Here is a 15,434-nt window from a genome sequence, read left to right on the forward strand (position 1 = left end):
TGTACACTCTAATTGATTAGGAAATACATTTGTCAGGATTGGATTACCGTCACTTAATTAAATGTTCAACATGATACTGTCCAATAGGTCTACGACACACACCTAGGTATACAGGCCTGCAGGTGTCAGTCGTCCAATGTCGCTAGTGGTTTCTGTACAGAGCAATTTATATTAATTTTTGCAGTACAACCTTGTTTGTGGGGCGTTCATTTGCTACTAAACAGCTGCGCGCACACGCCCTTCCAGTCGAGTCAATCTATTATGCCCAGCAAAGCATGTTTCCTCGTCTTGAATATCCACGCTTTTCAATAGTATTTAACCCCTGCAAACTGACCACAGATGCCGAACCCTAGCCGCACGGTGGTGTGAGGTTGGCCGGGCAACTAACATGCTCTCGTCATGTTACGTATCACGGGTTGATGACTATGTCACTGGTGTCGCAAAGAAATGCAATTTAAGCTGTATATCTATACAGTGGCTGTATAATGACGTAACGTTAGATACGCCGGTTAATACAAATACAATGCAACCATACAGTGGAACATTGTTTTTCTATCTAGCCAAAGACATCCCTGCTAGCCCCAAGACAATTCTGACAATCTCCTGACCTAAAGGCTCGCTCCCCAACGTGTCCCGAGTCGAACACCTACCGTTAGCTAGCTGAGCTAACGCTACCATTTTTTTGTTTTTTTTGTTGACAGGAATTAAATAATTGTTTTCGTAATTCTTACATTGTATACGAAACCTAACTCGCAAACGTGATATGGTGACGTAGCAGCTATTAAAACGTTTCGCTACTGTACCTCTAAAAAAATAAAAATAAATAGTCAGTGTGACAAAATCTTCCAAGCTATAACACGAGCAAACGCTTCGTAGAAACATGTCATTTTTCAAGCCCGTTTTCACACAAATAGAAAAGGCTAAACTTCACCTTCAATTGGAATTTTGCTTGATCTGCAGTGCTCTTCGCCGCTGTTTATTCCAGTTACAATACACACATAAGCACCTCTCTCTCTCGCTGCTGTGCCTGTAAATCCATTCAATTATCTATTCCCGGACGCGCGCTTTGAGTGAGAGCGCGCAGCGCAATAAGAGCCAACTGATTGCATTATGCAAAATTATCATCGATCAGTTCAATTGATAATATATATATACGATATGATTTGTTTTTATTTATTGCAGTTGTAAGCCTACTCAACAATAGGCAGTACAGCCTATGATGGAAACTCGTGATGTGTAGGGCTGGGAATTGCCAGGGACCTCGATACTTTGGTACCGATATGATTTGTTTTGCGATTCTATATGTATTGAGATTCAATACTATGATTTTTCGATGTTCCAAACATATAGCTCATCGTATGTCTGGGAGAAGAGCCATATTTAAGCGTTGATCAGTCATGGAAATAAAAAGTGTTGAAAACAAATTGGCTCCATTTAAAAAAAAAAATGTAGAAAAAGCTAGTTGATGTGGGTATAGCCAACTAGCAATAAAATAAAAATGGCAAAATTGTCAAAACAATAACCATCAAAAATAATATCCCAATATGTAACAGTAACAACCCCCCCCATCACTAGTGATGTGTGAGATTGTGCTGTGCATTTCTTCCCAGTCAAGATATTCTGAGGATAGCAATGATTAGTCAAATAGTAAACATTCATTTGAAGCAGATTTAATATATATATATAAAAAAAAACTGAGCACATTGATCAGTGTGACATAAAATCAACAAAAACAAAGCTGATGCAACTTCTGGTACAAACTCCTCAGGCAACCAAAAACCATCATACAGTTGAAGTCAGAAGCTTACCTACACTTAGGTTGGAGTCATTAAAACTAATTTTTCAACAACTCCTCAATTTTCTTGTTAAACTATAGTTTTGGCAAGTCGGTTAGGACATCTACTTTGTGCATGACAATAGTAATTTTCCCAACAATTGTTTACAGACAGATTATTTAACTTATAATTCACTGTATCACAATTCCAGTGGGTTCGAAGTTTACATACACTAAGTTGACTGTGTCTTTAAACAGCTTGGATTTAAAAAGCCAGACTACGGTTTGCAACTGCACATGGGGACAAAGATCATACTTTTTGGAGAAATGTCCTCTGGTCTGATGAAACAAATAGAACTGTTTGGTCATAATGACCATCATTATGTTTGGAGGGAAAAGAGGGAGGCTTGCAAGCCGAAGAACACCATCCCAACCGTGAAGCACGGGGCTGGAAGCATCATGTTGTGGGGGTGCTTTGCTGCAAGGAGGGACTGGTGCACTTCATAAAATAGATGGCATCATGAGGTAGGAAAAGGATGTGTATATATTGAAGCAACATCAAGACATCAGTCAGGAAGTTAAAGCTTGGTCGCAAATGGGTCCTCCAAATGGACAATGACCCCAAGCATACTTACAAAGTTGTGGCAAAATGGCTTAAGAACAACAAAGTCGAGGTATTGGAGTGGCCATCACAAAGACCTGACCTCAATCCTATAGAAAATTTGTGGGCAGAACTGAAAAAGCCCGTGCGAGCAAGGAGACCTACAAACCTGACTCAGTTACACCAGCTCTGTCAAGAGGAATGGGCCAAAATTCACCCAACTTATTGTGGGAAGCTTGTGGAAGGCTACCGCCAAACGTTTGATCCAAGTTGAACTATTTAAAGGCAATGCTACCAAATACTAATTGAGTGCATGTAAAACTTCTGACCCACTGGGAATGTGATGAGAGAAATAAAAGCTGAAATAATTCATTCTCACTACTATTATTTTGACATTTCACATTTTTAAAATAAAGTGGTGATCCTAACTGGCCTTAGACAGGGAATTTTTACTAGGATTAAATGTTAGGAATTGTGAAAAACTGAGTTTAAATGCATTTGGCTAAGGTGTCTGTAAACTTCCGACTTCAACCGTACATCATTAAATGTAGATCAATTCAGTTTCAGGAGGTGAAATGAAATTCCACTCATGCTTAAAAAAAAACAAACTTAAAACTGAATTGAAATTAACTTCATTTACTGTATAAATAGGATATTGACCCAACTCTTATACACAAAACATTAATGAACCACATTCCGATAGAGCACAATCCAGACAACCCACCAGGGTTTAAACTCTGAAATCCAGCTCATCTTGATGAGTAGCCTTACATTAACTTATCACTCCAAAACCACATTGTAGTATTACTACTGTGGTATCAACAACATACAGCAGCCCTGGAGGGACAACCTTCAGCCGGGCACGCACAGGTAACCCGCTTTATAGTGTCAGTCACCTCCTTATGTCAATATTGATTTTCCCCTCAGTTTGGGGGATTAGCCTTGCATGCAAAGATTACACCATGCTCGATTTAACCCAGCCCCAGATTAACCGCATCAGCGCTGAGCTGATCGCTTCTGCCTGGTGTTGGGGAATGCGAGCCCACCCCAGCTACGCCTGAAACAAACTCTTAGGACGCGGCTCAGTACTCTAAAGTGGTTTCCTCTCCCCGTTTCCTTTCCTTCATATGCACCATCAGGAAAAAAACTGGGGGATAGGAGAGGATGCAATTCAAGACAGTTGATATTGAACCACAGAGCCCTTCTCGGACAGGCTATTGCTATATTCCTACATATATCAAGTAGGGCTGGGAGATTATATTGAATAAATTCAAATTAGTGTTTTTGCGCGATATTCCAAATGCCTGTATTGCAAAAAGTATGTTTATTTTTAGTTTTTATGAGCGTTTATGTCCGCTTGTTTTCATGCCTTTTTGGTCTCGTTTTCTTCGCTCCATCTGCTGTGACTGTGCACCTTAACATTTACACACACACCGAGTCACTCACAACAACAAAGACAAGAGATCACTTCATTCACTCTGTGACAAGTGGCTTCAACTTGCTAGTCACTATTTGCATTTGAGGTTTGGTCCAACAGAATCAGTCATATGGACCCCCGAAAGACATTGAGATTGTATTTTTTTTTACTGTAATAGCAGATAAGTTAACCTCTAAAAATACCATTTTAAGTCTCAACTCCTCAAATTGCACGAGAGCAGACTACTAAAACAGGAGTATCAATTTTGGAAAACGAATGCTCAGTTTGTCATGCGCTGCATTGCAGTACCACATACCTCTAGCAGCATTTTAGCCAAAGACTGTTATATTAGCTGTCTAGTCTGTTTTAGAAATGTGCAGCAATATTCATTCTCATTTTGAGAAATAAGGTAGACCACTTGATTTCAATATCCGACAGGCTAGCATGCCGTTCAAACAGTTAGGAGATGGACAGAAGGGTGTGTTCATAACAAGTTAGAACAAACTGTTCTACTTTGTCAGCAAATAGATCCAAGTTGGCTAAACTTGAAATATAAAGATTAGCTGGTTACTCAGTAGCACGTGGGCTTGTGCTTGAGAGATTGTTTATGAGACAAGTGTTCATTTTCTATAATGCCTGCTACAAGAAGTTAGTCATTATAAGTGAATGTGCATTAGGCATGGTTCGGGTTAACTGTAACAAAAAGGGCATATTCAAAGCCAGATCAGTGATTATTGCAAAAAGCAGGTTAAACAATATTAGCGGGTCTTATGGTTATGGAAGGCTTATATTTAGCCTTGGTATAACTTCACAAGCCCCGAATACATTAGATTCTTGCTGACTGTTTGAAATGCAGTGCATTTGACCTTTAATTGTAAAACAAAGTATATCGTGAATTGCCCATAAATCAGAATAAAATGCAGCTAGGATTTTTAGGCATAACGGCATGATAAATGCCAAATGTGATTAAATACAATCATTTCCATGATCATAGCGGAATACTATAACGAGGATATTGATCCCATGAATAACCTCTACACTAAAGGCGTTTGTCATTTGGCATTTGTGAAATGTTGTTGGCGGATCAAGGGGAGGGTTGACATTCTCAGCAGACGTGAACAAATACATGGTCATCTTACAGTCTAGACGCTCACTGAGAGGGAGAGGAGAGTCTTTGGTATGAGTGGCATCGGGGAGGTTCTCTGAAGAGGACGAGGTTCAGTCATCACTTTCGCCATTAAACAAATGTTGGGAAGAGAGCATGAGAGGGGAGGTATTAGTTACTTCCGTAGATCTGAAAAAAAATGTATTAGATGTGTAGCATTTCAGTTTACAGTACAGAAATGACCCAGTATTTACTTTAAAATGACATGGTAAAACAGTAATTGCGCAGTCATAACCCATGAACTCATATTTTTTAGGATTTACTAAAACAAGTAGCACTAGGCACCATGGCACCACCTAGAGGAATGGAAAAGGAGAAATATGTCAATCATGTTAAGAAGCCTAATTATGAACCCAGGTATGGATGTGAAAATATTAGCATTTATATTAATTAATGTATTATGTTTGTAAAATGTGAGAAAAAAAACTTGAAAGATTATTTTAAAACAAAAACATAAAATAGAAAAAGGAGAAAGGGCTAGGGGGAAGTGGCAAACACCGGTGGACTGATCGCTCACCTCCATGACTGTGGCAGTCCTCTATCCAATCAGGCTTTGGCCTTGGGGTGAGTACTCTGGATCTGCTGCTGCCCTATTGGTCAGAGCCTCTTCCTCCAGCTGGCACAGAGAAAAGAGACAGGTGAGATGGGGATTCATGGAGAGTTTGTGTATTGGGAAAGTATTCAGACCCCTTCCCCACATTCTGTTACGTTACAGCCTTCTTCTAAAATGGATTAAATATTTTTTGCCCCTCAACCTACACACAATACACCATAATGACAAAGCAACAATGTATTACAAATAAAAAATAGAAATACCCTATTTACATAAGTATTCAGGCCCTCTGCTATGAGACTCGAAATTGAGTTTAGGTACATCCTGTTTACATTAATTATCCTTGAGATGTTTCTACAACTTTTTTGGAGTTCACCTGTGTTCAATTCAATTGATTGGACATGATTTGGAAAGACACACCTGTCTATATAAGGTCCCACAGTTGACAGTGCATGTCAGAGCAAAAACCAAGCCATGAGATTGAAGGAATTGTCCATAGAGCTCTGAGACAGGATTGTGTCGAGGCACATATCTGGGGAATGGTACAAAAACATTTCTGCAGCATTGAAGGTTCACAAGAACACAGTGGCCTCCATCATTCTTAAATGGAAGAAGTTTGGAACTACCAAGACTTTTGACCGCCTGGCCAAACTGAGCAATCGGGGGAGGAGGGCCTTGGTCAGGAAGGTGACCAAGAACCCAATGGTCACTCTGACAGAGCTCCAGTTCCTCTGTGGAGATGGGAGAACCTTCCCTGCAGCACTCCACCAATCAGGCCTTTATGGTAGAGTGGCCAGATGGAAGCCACTCCTCAGTAACAGGCACATGACAGCCCGATTGGACTTTTCCAAAAGGCACCTAAAGGATGCTCAGACCATGAGAAACAAGATTATCTGGTCTGATGAAACCAAGATTGAACTCTTTGGCCTGAATGCCAAGCGTCATGTCTGGAGCAAACCTGGCACCATCCCTACGGTGAAACATGGTGGTGGCAGCATCATGCTATGGGGATTTTTTTCAGCGGCAGGGACTGGGAGAGTAGTCAGGATCGAGGGAAAGATGAATGGAGCAAAGTACAGAGAGATCCTTGATGAAAACCTGCTCCATGATCTCGGAAGGTGAACCTTCGCCCCAGTCTAAAAGGACAACGTTCCTAAGCACACAGCCAAGACAACGCAGGAGTGGCTTCAGGACAAGTCTATGAGAGGATCTGCAGAGAAGAAAGGGAAAAAGCTCCCCAAATACAGGTGCGCCAGGCTTGTAGTGTCATACCTAAGACTCAAGGCTGTAATTGCTGCCAAAGGTGCTTCAAGAAAGTACTGAGTAACTGGTCTGAAAACTTATGGAAATGTGATATTTAATTTTATAAATATGCAAAAAAAAAAAAAATCTTTGTCATTATGGGGTATTGTGTGTAGATTGATGAGAGAAAAACAATTTAATCAATTTTAGAACGCTGTAACATCAGAAAATGTGGAAAAAGTCAAGGGGTCTGAATACTTTCCAAATGCACTGTATGTGTGTGTGTTTTACCTGTTCTTTGAGGTATGCGTGTGAGCAGGGTCCTAGACCCCTCAGTACCAGTCCCACTACGAAGCACCAGATGGACAGTCCTGTTTCCAGTCCTGCCAGCAGAACACATGGGAACCACAGAGACAGGGTAGTGTCCTGATGAGAGAGGTAGAGGTAGAGAGAGACTTAATACATAGGTATATTGGTGTGGTGTCAAAGGAGCAGAGAGAGAGTGGCAGAGAGAGAGTGGCAGAGAGAGAGTGGCAGAGAGAGAGTGGCAGAGAGAGAGTGGCAGAGAGAGAGTGGCAGAGAGAGAGTGGCAGAGACGTACATATATCCGTGTGGTGTCGAAGGGACAGTCCGCGTTGACTGGCGAGCGGGCGTTGATTGGCTGGTCAGTGAAGTTGCAGCCCATCATGAGGCCCCGCCCCTCATTGGTAATTGTGAGGCTAATAGCCAATAGGAGCCCAATGCCACAGGCCGCAGAGAGTAGGGCATTCAGGAAGGAACTAATCAGAAGACCTATGTGCTGGAGTTGGGGGAGAGAAGGAGAAGAGAGAGGGCATAGGCAGAGAAGAAAGGAGGGAAAGAGGGGTGAAGTCAAGTTTAGTTTATTAGCATCCCCATTAGCTACTGCACATGCAGCAGCTACTCTTCCTGAGGTCCACATAAAAAGTAAATACATGACAAAGTACAGAACAGTTATAGACAAGGACATTAAAACATTTTTATTACATAAAACATATATATACACAAATATGAGTTAAATTGCAAAGACACCAAGAGACAACAAAAATACTATTTACACACTATTCATATATACAGTTAAACTAGCTCTTTAGAGGAGGAGAGTCCCTGTAATACAATATATATATATATTTTTATATAGCTAAACTTGCATTTTGCCTGGGTAACCTCTTGGAGCAGAGCATTCCACGGTAACATGTCTCTACACATAACTGAGCGACACATGAAATGTGTTTTTGGTTTTGGGTACAGTGAAGAAACCCTGGGGGTATATGTCTGTCTGTTTGAAGTGTATGTGGATAGGCATTTTCAACACACAAATATTTCTTAAAAAGACTAGAAGTAGGAGTCATGGGAGATCAGTGGGGTGATGGTTGCAGACTTAATGGCTACAAATATGTTATTGTTATTGATGGTGATGGTCTTACCAGTTTCCAAACTGGCAGATTTCTTGACACCAATATGGCAATGATTCCTGTTGCAATGCTCTGAAAATGGAAAGACAAACATACGTTTTTTTAAATGTTATCTATAACATCACATTAGTTATTACTACAGTAACCCATAATATAGTTCTGACTGACCAGTAGTCCAGAAGTGACAGAGATGATGTTGGCTGCGGTGAACTCGGTGGTGATCTGGTTGTTGGGTTTGGAGATGTGACGCAAGATGCTACCGTGAACGATGGCTCCAAGGATGAAGTTGATGTGGCCCACTAGGATCAGAGTAAACCCCTTCTTCATCAGCCACCCCGGACCCTTCTCCTTATCTGACACGTTGGTGATTGTACACAACACACACAGTTAACACCATGGAGAATGACAGAGTTAACATACAAAAGTCAGCAAGCCTCTCCAACTTCGACTTATTTGTTGAGAAACGTTCACAATACTGAAGACCTTATAGCCTACTGAATGTGTCACTCTAGACTCTGTGCATCTGAAACGTTAGAGCAAGTGTTCAAAGCATTAGCAGTAGATTATCAGTTTACTTTCGAAATACGCAAACGAACACCTGTGCAGGGCAGGCTAGACAGAATGGTGTCTCAAGATGAAATCTCAAGGAGCCTACCGTAACGTTATTACTCATGGTCGAAGGATTGTGTATGTTATTTTCAGAGGTAGACTGGTTCTGGCAGCCAAAACAGCCAAATACTCCAGCTAAACACAAATCGATTCTCAATTGCGACATGGTTCTAGAAACATAAACGCCCTTTACATTCATATCACATCAAAATAATTTTACAAATGCAAAATAAACACTTACTGTACACTTTTAACTGGCTTTATCACAGTTGCAGCCGACAGAATTGTTCAATGACAACCCGTTTCTGGCGGCCTTCTATTACCCACAGGTTTTTGGAGCATGCTAGATAGCTAATTAGTACAGGTGGTCCCTCTGTTTTATGTCCGTCTTCCGCAAGCACACGCTGTAACATGGAGATACGGCCGTGTGGGAAATCTAACCCTATAAAAAAGGTATGTATCAATTATTTTTTTGCTGTTACGAAAGACAAGGTCCCCATGCTTCCAAAAGCGTAATGGATGTTAATGCTCAGACAGAGCTCGGGGCCCTTAACAAAAATCCCGCTGTACAGAAGACGCCTTTGTCTAATGACTCTACAGAGCCTTCTGAACATATTCACACCCATTTCCTTTCCACATTTGGTTGTGTTACAGACTGAATTTAAAATGGAGATTTTGTGTCACTGGCCTACACACAATATCCCATAATGTCAAAGTGGAATTGTGTTTATGGCAAGCCTGAATAAGTACAGGAGTAAAAATGTGCTTAACAAGTCAAATAATACATCGCAGGGACTCACTCTGTGTGCAATAATAGTTTAACATGATTTTTCAATGACTACCTCTCCTCTCTACCCCACACATACAGATAATTGTAAGGTCCTTCAGTCGAGCAATGAATTTCAAACACAGATTCAACCACAAAGACCAGCCAGGTTGTCCAATGCCTCAAAGAAGGGAACCCATTGGTAGATGTGTAAAATTTAAAAAACAGACATTAAATATCCCTTTGAGCATGGTGAAGTTATTATAATTTGTAGGGTGTATCAATACACCAAGTTACTACAAAGACACAGGCGTCCTTCCTAACTCAGTTGCCGGAGAGGAAGGAAACTGCTCAAGGATTTCACCATGAGGCCAATGGTGACTTTCAAACAGTTACAGAGTTTAATGGCTGTGATAGATGAATCAACAACATTATAGTTACTCCACAATACTAACCTAAATGACAGAGTGAAAAGAATGAAGCTTGTACAGAATATAAATATTCCAAAACATGCATCCTGTTGCAACAAGGCACTCAATTAATACTGAAATAAAGTGGCAAAGCAATTCACTTTTTTCTTGAATACAAGGTGTTATGTTTAGGGCAAATTCAATAGAAAACATTACTGAGTACCACTCTCCATATTCTCAAGCATAGTGGTGGCTGCATCATGTTAGGGGGCTCCCGAGGTGCCCATTGGTCTAAGGCACTGCATCTCAGTGCTTGAGGTGTCACTACAGACACCCTGGTTCAATTCCAGGCTGTATATCACAACCGCCCGTGATTGGGAGTCCCATAGGGCGGTGCACAATTGGCCCAGCATCATCCGGTATGGCCGGTGTAGATTGTTGTAAATAAGAATTTGTTCTTAACCGACTTGCCTAGTTAAATAAAGTTTAAAAGAAATAAAAAATGATAAACAAAAAAAAGGGGTATGCTTGTAATCATAGACTGCAAAGTTTTTCAGGAAAGAAAGAAACTGAATGTAGCTCAGCACAGGCAAAATCAGAGGAAAACTTTGTTCAGTCTGGTTTCCACCAGACAGAGGAATTCACCTTTCAGCAGGACAATAACCTACAACACTAGGTCAAATCTATAAATCTAAGCCAAGACCTGAAAATGATATCTAGCAATGATCAACAACCAATTTGACAGAGTTTGAAGAATTTAGAAAACAATAATGTTGAATGTTGCACAATCCAGGTGTGAAATGCTCTTAGACTTACTCAGAAATACTCACAGCTGTTATTGCTGCCAAAGGTGATTCTAACATGTATTGACTCACAGGGCTGAATACTTATCTGATCAAGATAGTGTTGTATTTTTCATTATATATATATATTTACAGATGTTAGAATTTTACTTCCCCTTTACATTGCTGAGTATTTTGTGTAGATCCTTGATCATAAAAAATAATAATTTTAATCCCATTTGTGGGACAAAATGTGGAAAAAGTCAAAGGGTGTGAATACTTTCTGAAGGCACTGTATGTGCAATGTAATGGAGCTGAGACTCAAGACAAAGGGCTAACTAAATTGGGTGACAGAATGGTTGCCTTGCCAAAGTGAAAACAAGAATTTACCTGTGCAAATCAAAAAGGTAGCCTTCTCCGGTACAAGAAAAGTTATTTAAAGTTTACTTACCGAAACCACACATACTGTTGCAGTATATTTGTCCAGATATAGGCTATTTCTTGGAGGATAACAGACAGGCCTGTGTCTTTTATTTTGTATTTTCATGAAAAAGGTCCTCTGGAGTTGGAGACGTCAGGGGATTTACCTGTCAAGCGGAAGCTGGGCATTCACGGGAGGACAAAGGTTAGTTTTTGTATGCAAATTAGATTAGGGTGGGTGAGCGGGTTACGTTTTCTCTCAATCTCAGTGTGTGTGTGAAGTGGTTGGGGGTAAAAGAGTCAGCTAGATGTCTGTGTGTATCAAATAAAATACTATTGGCCGGTTACACATATTTTGCAGATGTTAAATCGGAAACGCTTGTGTTCCTAGCTCCAACAGTGCAGTAATACCGAACACACACAAATCCCCCAAAATATGAATAAATATATTATTAAAACGAGCAATGTCAGAGTCCGGAATATAAATATCTGTAGCCTATATAAATTGTGTGTATAGACATTATGGACAGTATAGAGAAGGTGTATCTAAGATGAGCCTTGACTAGAATACGGTATTTACATAAGTGGGTAAAACGCTATGTAAACATTATTAAAATGACCAGTATTCAATGACTATGTACATAGGGCAGTTCCCTAAACATCAGACTGTTACCATGGTTACTCCATGATATCAGTCTGAAAGAAGTCACTGTAAAAAAAAAGATACAATAGTCTATAAGACAAAATGTTGAATAAAATGATATTTGAGGTAGCGCTTGTACATGCTGTTGGTCCTTTTGGTGGTAGGTGGAAATAGGGTATCCTCAGGAAAGTGTTGTTCCCTCTACTTTTTGAGGGCCGGTAGGTTCTGTCACTTGTATTTTCAATCTCTTGACTTATTGCACAATATGTACACAATAGCCGAACATACCCAAAGTAGTTGACCAAAGCTCGTTTCCTCGCAAATCAGCTGGACGTTAAAGCCATTTGGGCTGTGGTTCAATTAGGCTCGGCCATACTGTGCAAGTGTTAAGTTCGATTTTGCGTCAGTATTGAAAATAAAAAACAGAAATAAACAAAAAGGTTCTTAACACTACTCTGTGGATATTTTGGCAAAATGGTCAAACAGCAGACAACTGCTAGAGCAAATTGAAAAAAAAAAAAACAGCTTCGATCTCTCGATCCCAGCTTTGATGCACCTGTACGGTCTCTGCGGGGCCAAGCCACATTTCTTCAGCCTCCTGAGATTGAAGAGGCACTGTTGCGCCTTCTTCGCCAGTGTCTGTTGGGATGGACCATTTCATGTTTTGTGCATGCTGAGGAACTTTGAAGCTTTTCCACCGTCTCCACTGCAGCCCTGTCAATGAGGGTGTGCTCCCTCTGCTACAGTATCTCCTGAAATCCACGATCAGCTCCTTCGTTTGGTCAACATTGAAGATATTTTCCTGTCTACAGGGAAGTGTCTCATCGTAGGTAAATCAGGCCTACCACAGTTCTTCTGCAGACATGAATTGAGTTTTATACGTGCATGGCAGTCATGGGTGAACAGGGAGTACAGGAGGGTGCTGAGCACACACCCTTGTGGGACCCGAGTTGAGAATCAGCGTAGCAGAGGTGTTGTTTCCCCATCTTCACCACCTGGGGTCTGCCCATCAGGAAGTCCAGGACCCAGTTGCACAGGGTGGCGTTCAGACCCAGGGCCCCGAGCTTAGTTGTGTATTGGTAGAGGGATACATTTTTGTTACTGTACTACAATTTGCCTTTTACATTCCAAAAATACATTCATAAAATTGTAAATGACTACGACTATTACTATTTCACAGAATACGCTCTGTGTGTACACAGGAGTTAGGCATGGGGCTGCATTTTGTGAGGATTATAGACTTTCACACCAGGACAACAGCTGACGATGTGGAGATATTCACCGAGCTACTGTTAGTGTATGTTAAAACATCCCAGTTGAAAGTAGATTCAGGAACTAATGACTGAGACATTTAGAGAGATGTGATGGCTACATATTTAATCATACAGAATACCAAACATTTTAATATAAAGGAACATGAATGAATCATACATTGCAAAGGCTCTCAGAAGGCACACATACGCACGCACACTACTACCACAAACCCACTCAGCAACCCACTTATTTCTCAATCACTAAACGCGCTGCCCAAGCGCTCCAAAGTAAAAGATACAGTATAAAGAAAAATGCAGATTGTGAATACAGTAACTGTAAAACAAATGTTATGATTGAGGTTGGATCTAGTTGAGGGCTTTGCTGTTGCAGTTTTTCCAGACAGATTGTTACAGTGGACAGAAACATTTCTGCGTACCATACATGTGATCCAGCTAACCAGTCAAACTACAGCGGTTGCCGTTCTTCCAGGATTCATAAGAGGTGTGACAGTTCTACACAGTGCATTCAGAAAGTACTCAGACCCCTTGATTTTTTCCACATTGTTATGTTATAGCCTTCTAAAATGGATTAAATACAAAGGTTTCCTCAGCAATCCACACACAATGACAGAGGGAAAACATGTTTGATTATTTTGAAAATGTATTAAAAACAAAAAAACCTTAACATAAGTATTCAGAACCTTTATCATGAGACTCCAAATAGCCTCCAATACCCTACTCAACAAATCGGATGCAGTCTATCACAGTGCCATCCGTTTTGTCACCAAAGCCCCATATACTACCCACCACTGTGACCTGTACGCTCTCGTTGGCTGGCCCTCGCCATACTCGTCGCCAAACCCACTGGCTCCATGTCATCTACAAGACCCTGCTAGGTAAAGTCCCCCCTTATCTCAGCTCGCTGGTCACCATAGCATCTCCCACCTGTAGCACACGCTCCAGCAGGTCTCTCTCTAGTCACCCCCAAAACCAATTCTTTCTTTGGCCGCCTCTCCTTCCAGTTCTCTGCTGCCAATGACTGGAATGAACTACAAAAATCTCTGAAATTGGAAACACTTATCTCCCTCACTAGCTTTAAGCACCAACTGTCAGAGCAGCTCACCTATAATTTAGCCCAAACAACTACCTCTCCCCCTACTGTATTTATTTATTTTGCACCCCATTATTTTTATTTCTACTTTGCACATTCTTCCACTGCAAATCTACCATTCCAGTGTTTTACTTGCTATATTGTATTACTTTGCCACCATGGCCTTTTTTTGCCTTTACCTCCCTTATCTCACCTCATTTGCTCACATCGTATATAGACTTGTTTATACTGTATGTTTGTTTTACTCCATGTGTAACTCTGTGTTGTTGTATGTGTCGAACTGCTTTGCTTTATCTTGGCCAGGTCGCAATTGTAAATGAGAACTTGTTCTCAACTTGCCTACCTGGTTAAATAAAGGTGAAAATAAAATAAGACTCGAAATTGAACTCAGGTGCATCCTGTTTTCATTGATCATCCTTGTGATGTTTCTACACCTCGATTGGAGTCCACCTGTGATAAATTCAATTGATTGGACATGATTTGGAAAGACACACACACACCTGCCTATAAGGTCCCACAGTTCAGTTGACAGTGCATGTCAGAGCAGAGGTCGAAGGAATTGTCCGTAGAGCTCCGAGACAGGATTGTGTCGAGGCACAGATCTGGGGAAGGGTACCAAAACATTTCTGCAGCATTGAAGGTCCAATAAAACAGGGACCTGCATCATTCTTAAATGGAAGTTTAGAACCACCAAGACTCTTCCTAGAGTTGGCTGCCCAGACAAACTGAGCAATCAGGGCATTGGTGAGGGAGGTGACCAAGAACCAATGGTCACTCTGACAGAGCTCCTCTGTGGAGATGGTTGTCCTTCTGGAAGGTTCTCCCATCTCTGCAGCCCTCCACCAAAAAGGCCTTTGTGGTAGTGGCCAGACAGAAGCCACTCCTCAGTAAAAAAGGCACATGACAGGCCACTTGGAGTTCGCAAAAAAAAGGCACCTAAAGGACTCAGACCATGAGAAACAAGATTCTCTGGTCTGATGAAACCAAGATTGAACTCTTTGGCCTGAATGCAAAGCATCACGTCTGGAAGAAACCTGGCACCATGCTGTGGGGATGTTTTTCAGAGGAAGGGACTAGGAGACTAGTCAGGATCGAGGCAAAAGACAGAGCAAAGAACAGATTCTTGGTGAAAACCTGCTCCAGAGCACTCAGGAACTCCAACTGGGGCAACGGTTCACCTTCCAACAGAACAACGACCCTCAGCACACAGCCAAGACAACACAGGAGTGGCTTCGGGACAAGTCTCTGAATGTCC

At 41.2% G+C, this 15,434-nt stretch overlaps 2 protein-coding genes across 7 annotated transcripts in view; both read right to left on the bottom strand.

Moving 5' to 3' along the window:
• LOC112256525 (frizzled-3-like) overlaps window positions 1–1,058 on the bottom strand; it is a 36,025-nt gene extending 34,967 nt beyond the window's left edge. For both annotated transcript variants that reach the window (XM_042325483.1, XM_042325482.1), the window contains exon 1: window positions 932–1,058. The gene's annotated coding sequence lies outside the window, so the exon portion shown is untranslated. The remainder of the gene's footprint in view (window positions 1–931) is intronic.
• A 1,730-nt stretch (window positions 1,059–2,788) lies between these two features.
• Window positions 2,789–11,532, bottom strand: LOC112256524 (keratinocyte-associated protein 3). Of its 5 annotated transcripts, none has more exons than XM_024429836.2 (7): window positions 11,204–11,532; window positions 8,354–8,538; window positions 8,198–8,257; window positions 7,354–7,551; window positions 7,044–7,178; window positions 5,475–5,573; window positions 2,789–5,086 (listed from the first exon to the last, which is right to left on the bottom strand). In XM_024429836.2, the coding sequence occupies exons 1-6, from the start codon at window positions 11,214–11,216 to the stop codon at window positions 5,496–5,498; spliced, it is 669 nt and encodes a 222-aa protein (XP_024285604.1). In that variant the 5' UTR covers window positions 11,217–11,532; the 3' UTR covers window positions 2,789–5,086; window positions 5,475–5,495. The 5 variants fall into 5 exon arrangements, with proteins under 5 accessions (XP_024285604.1, XP_024285607.1, XP_024285603.1 ...); XM_024429839.2 differs by adding an exon at window positions 9,036–9,236 and having other exon boundaries at window positions 2,789–5,573; window positions 11,204–11,530; XM_024429837.2 differs by having other exon boundaries at window positions 2,790–5,020.
• Between the last annotated feature and the right edge of the window lie 3,902 nt (window positions 11,533–15,434).

This window comes from Oncorhynchus tshawytscha, linkage group LG08, assembly GCF_018296145.1.
Source record: "Oncorhynchus tshawytscha isolate Ot180627B linkage group LG08, Otsh_v2.0, whole genome shotgun sequence".
Classification (NCBI taxonomy): Eukaryota; Metazoa; Chordata; class Actinopteri; order Salmoniformes; family Salmonidae; genus Oncorhynchus; species Oncorhynchus tshawytscha.

Excerpts from the sequence above, each read along its gene's own strand:
- LOC112256524 (XM_024429836.2), bottom strand. Across the intron at positions 8,258-8,353 it reads CTGTCACTTCTGGACTACTG|AGCATTGCAACAGGAATCAT; the intron begins GTCAGTCAGAAC and ends TTCCATTTTCAG. Across the intron at positions 7,179-7,353 it reads TCGACACCACACGGATATAT|GACACTACCCTGTCTCTGTG; the intron begins GTACGTCTCTGC and ends CTCTCTCATCAG.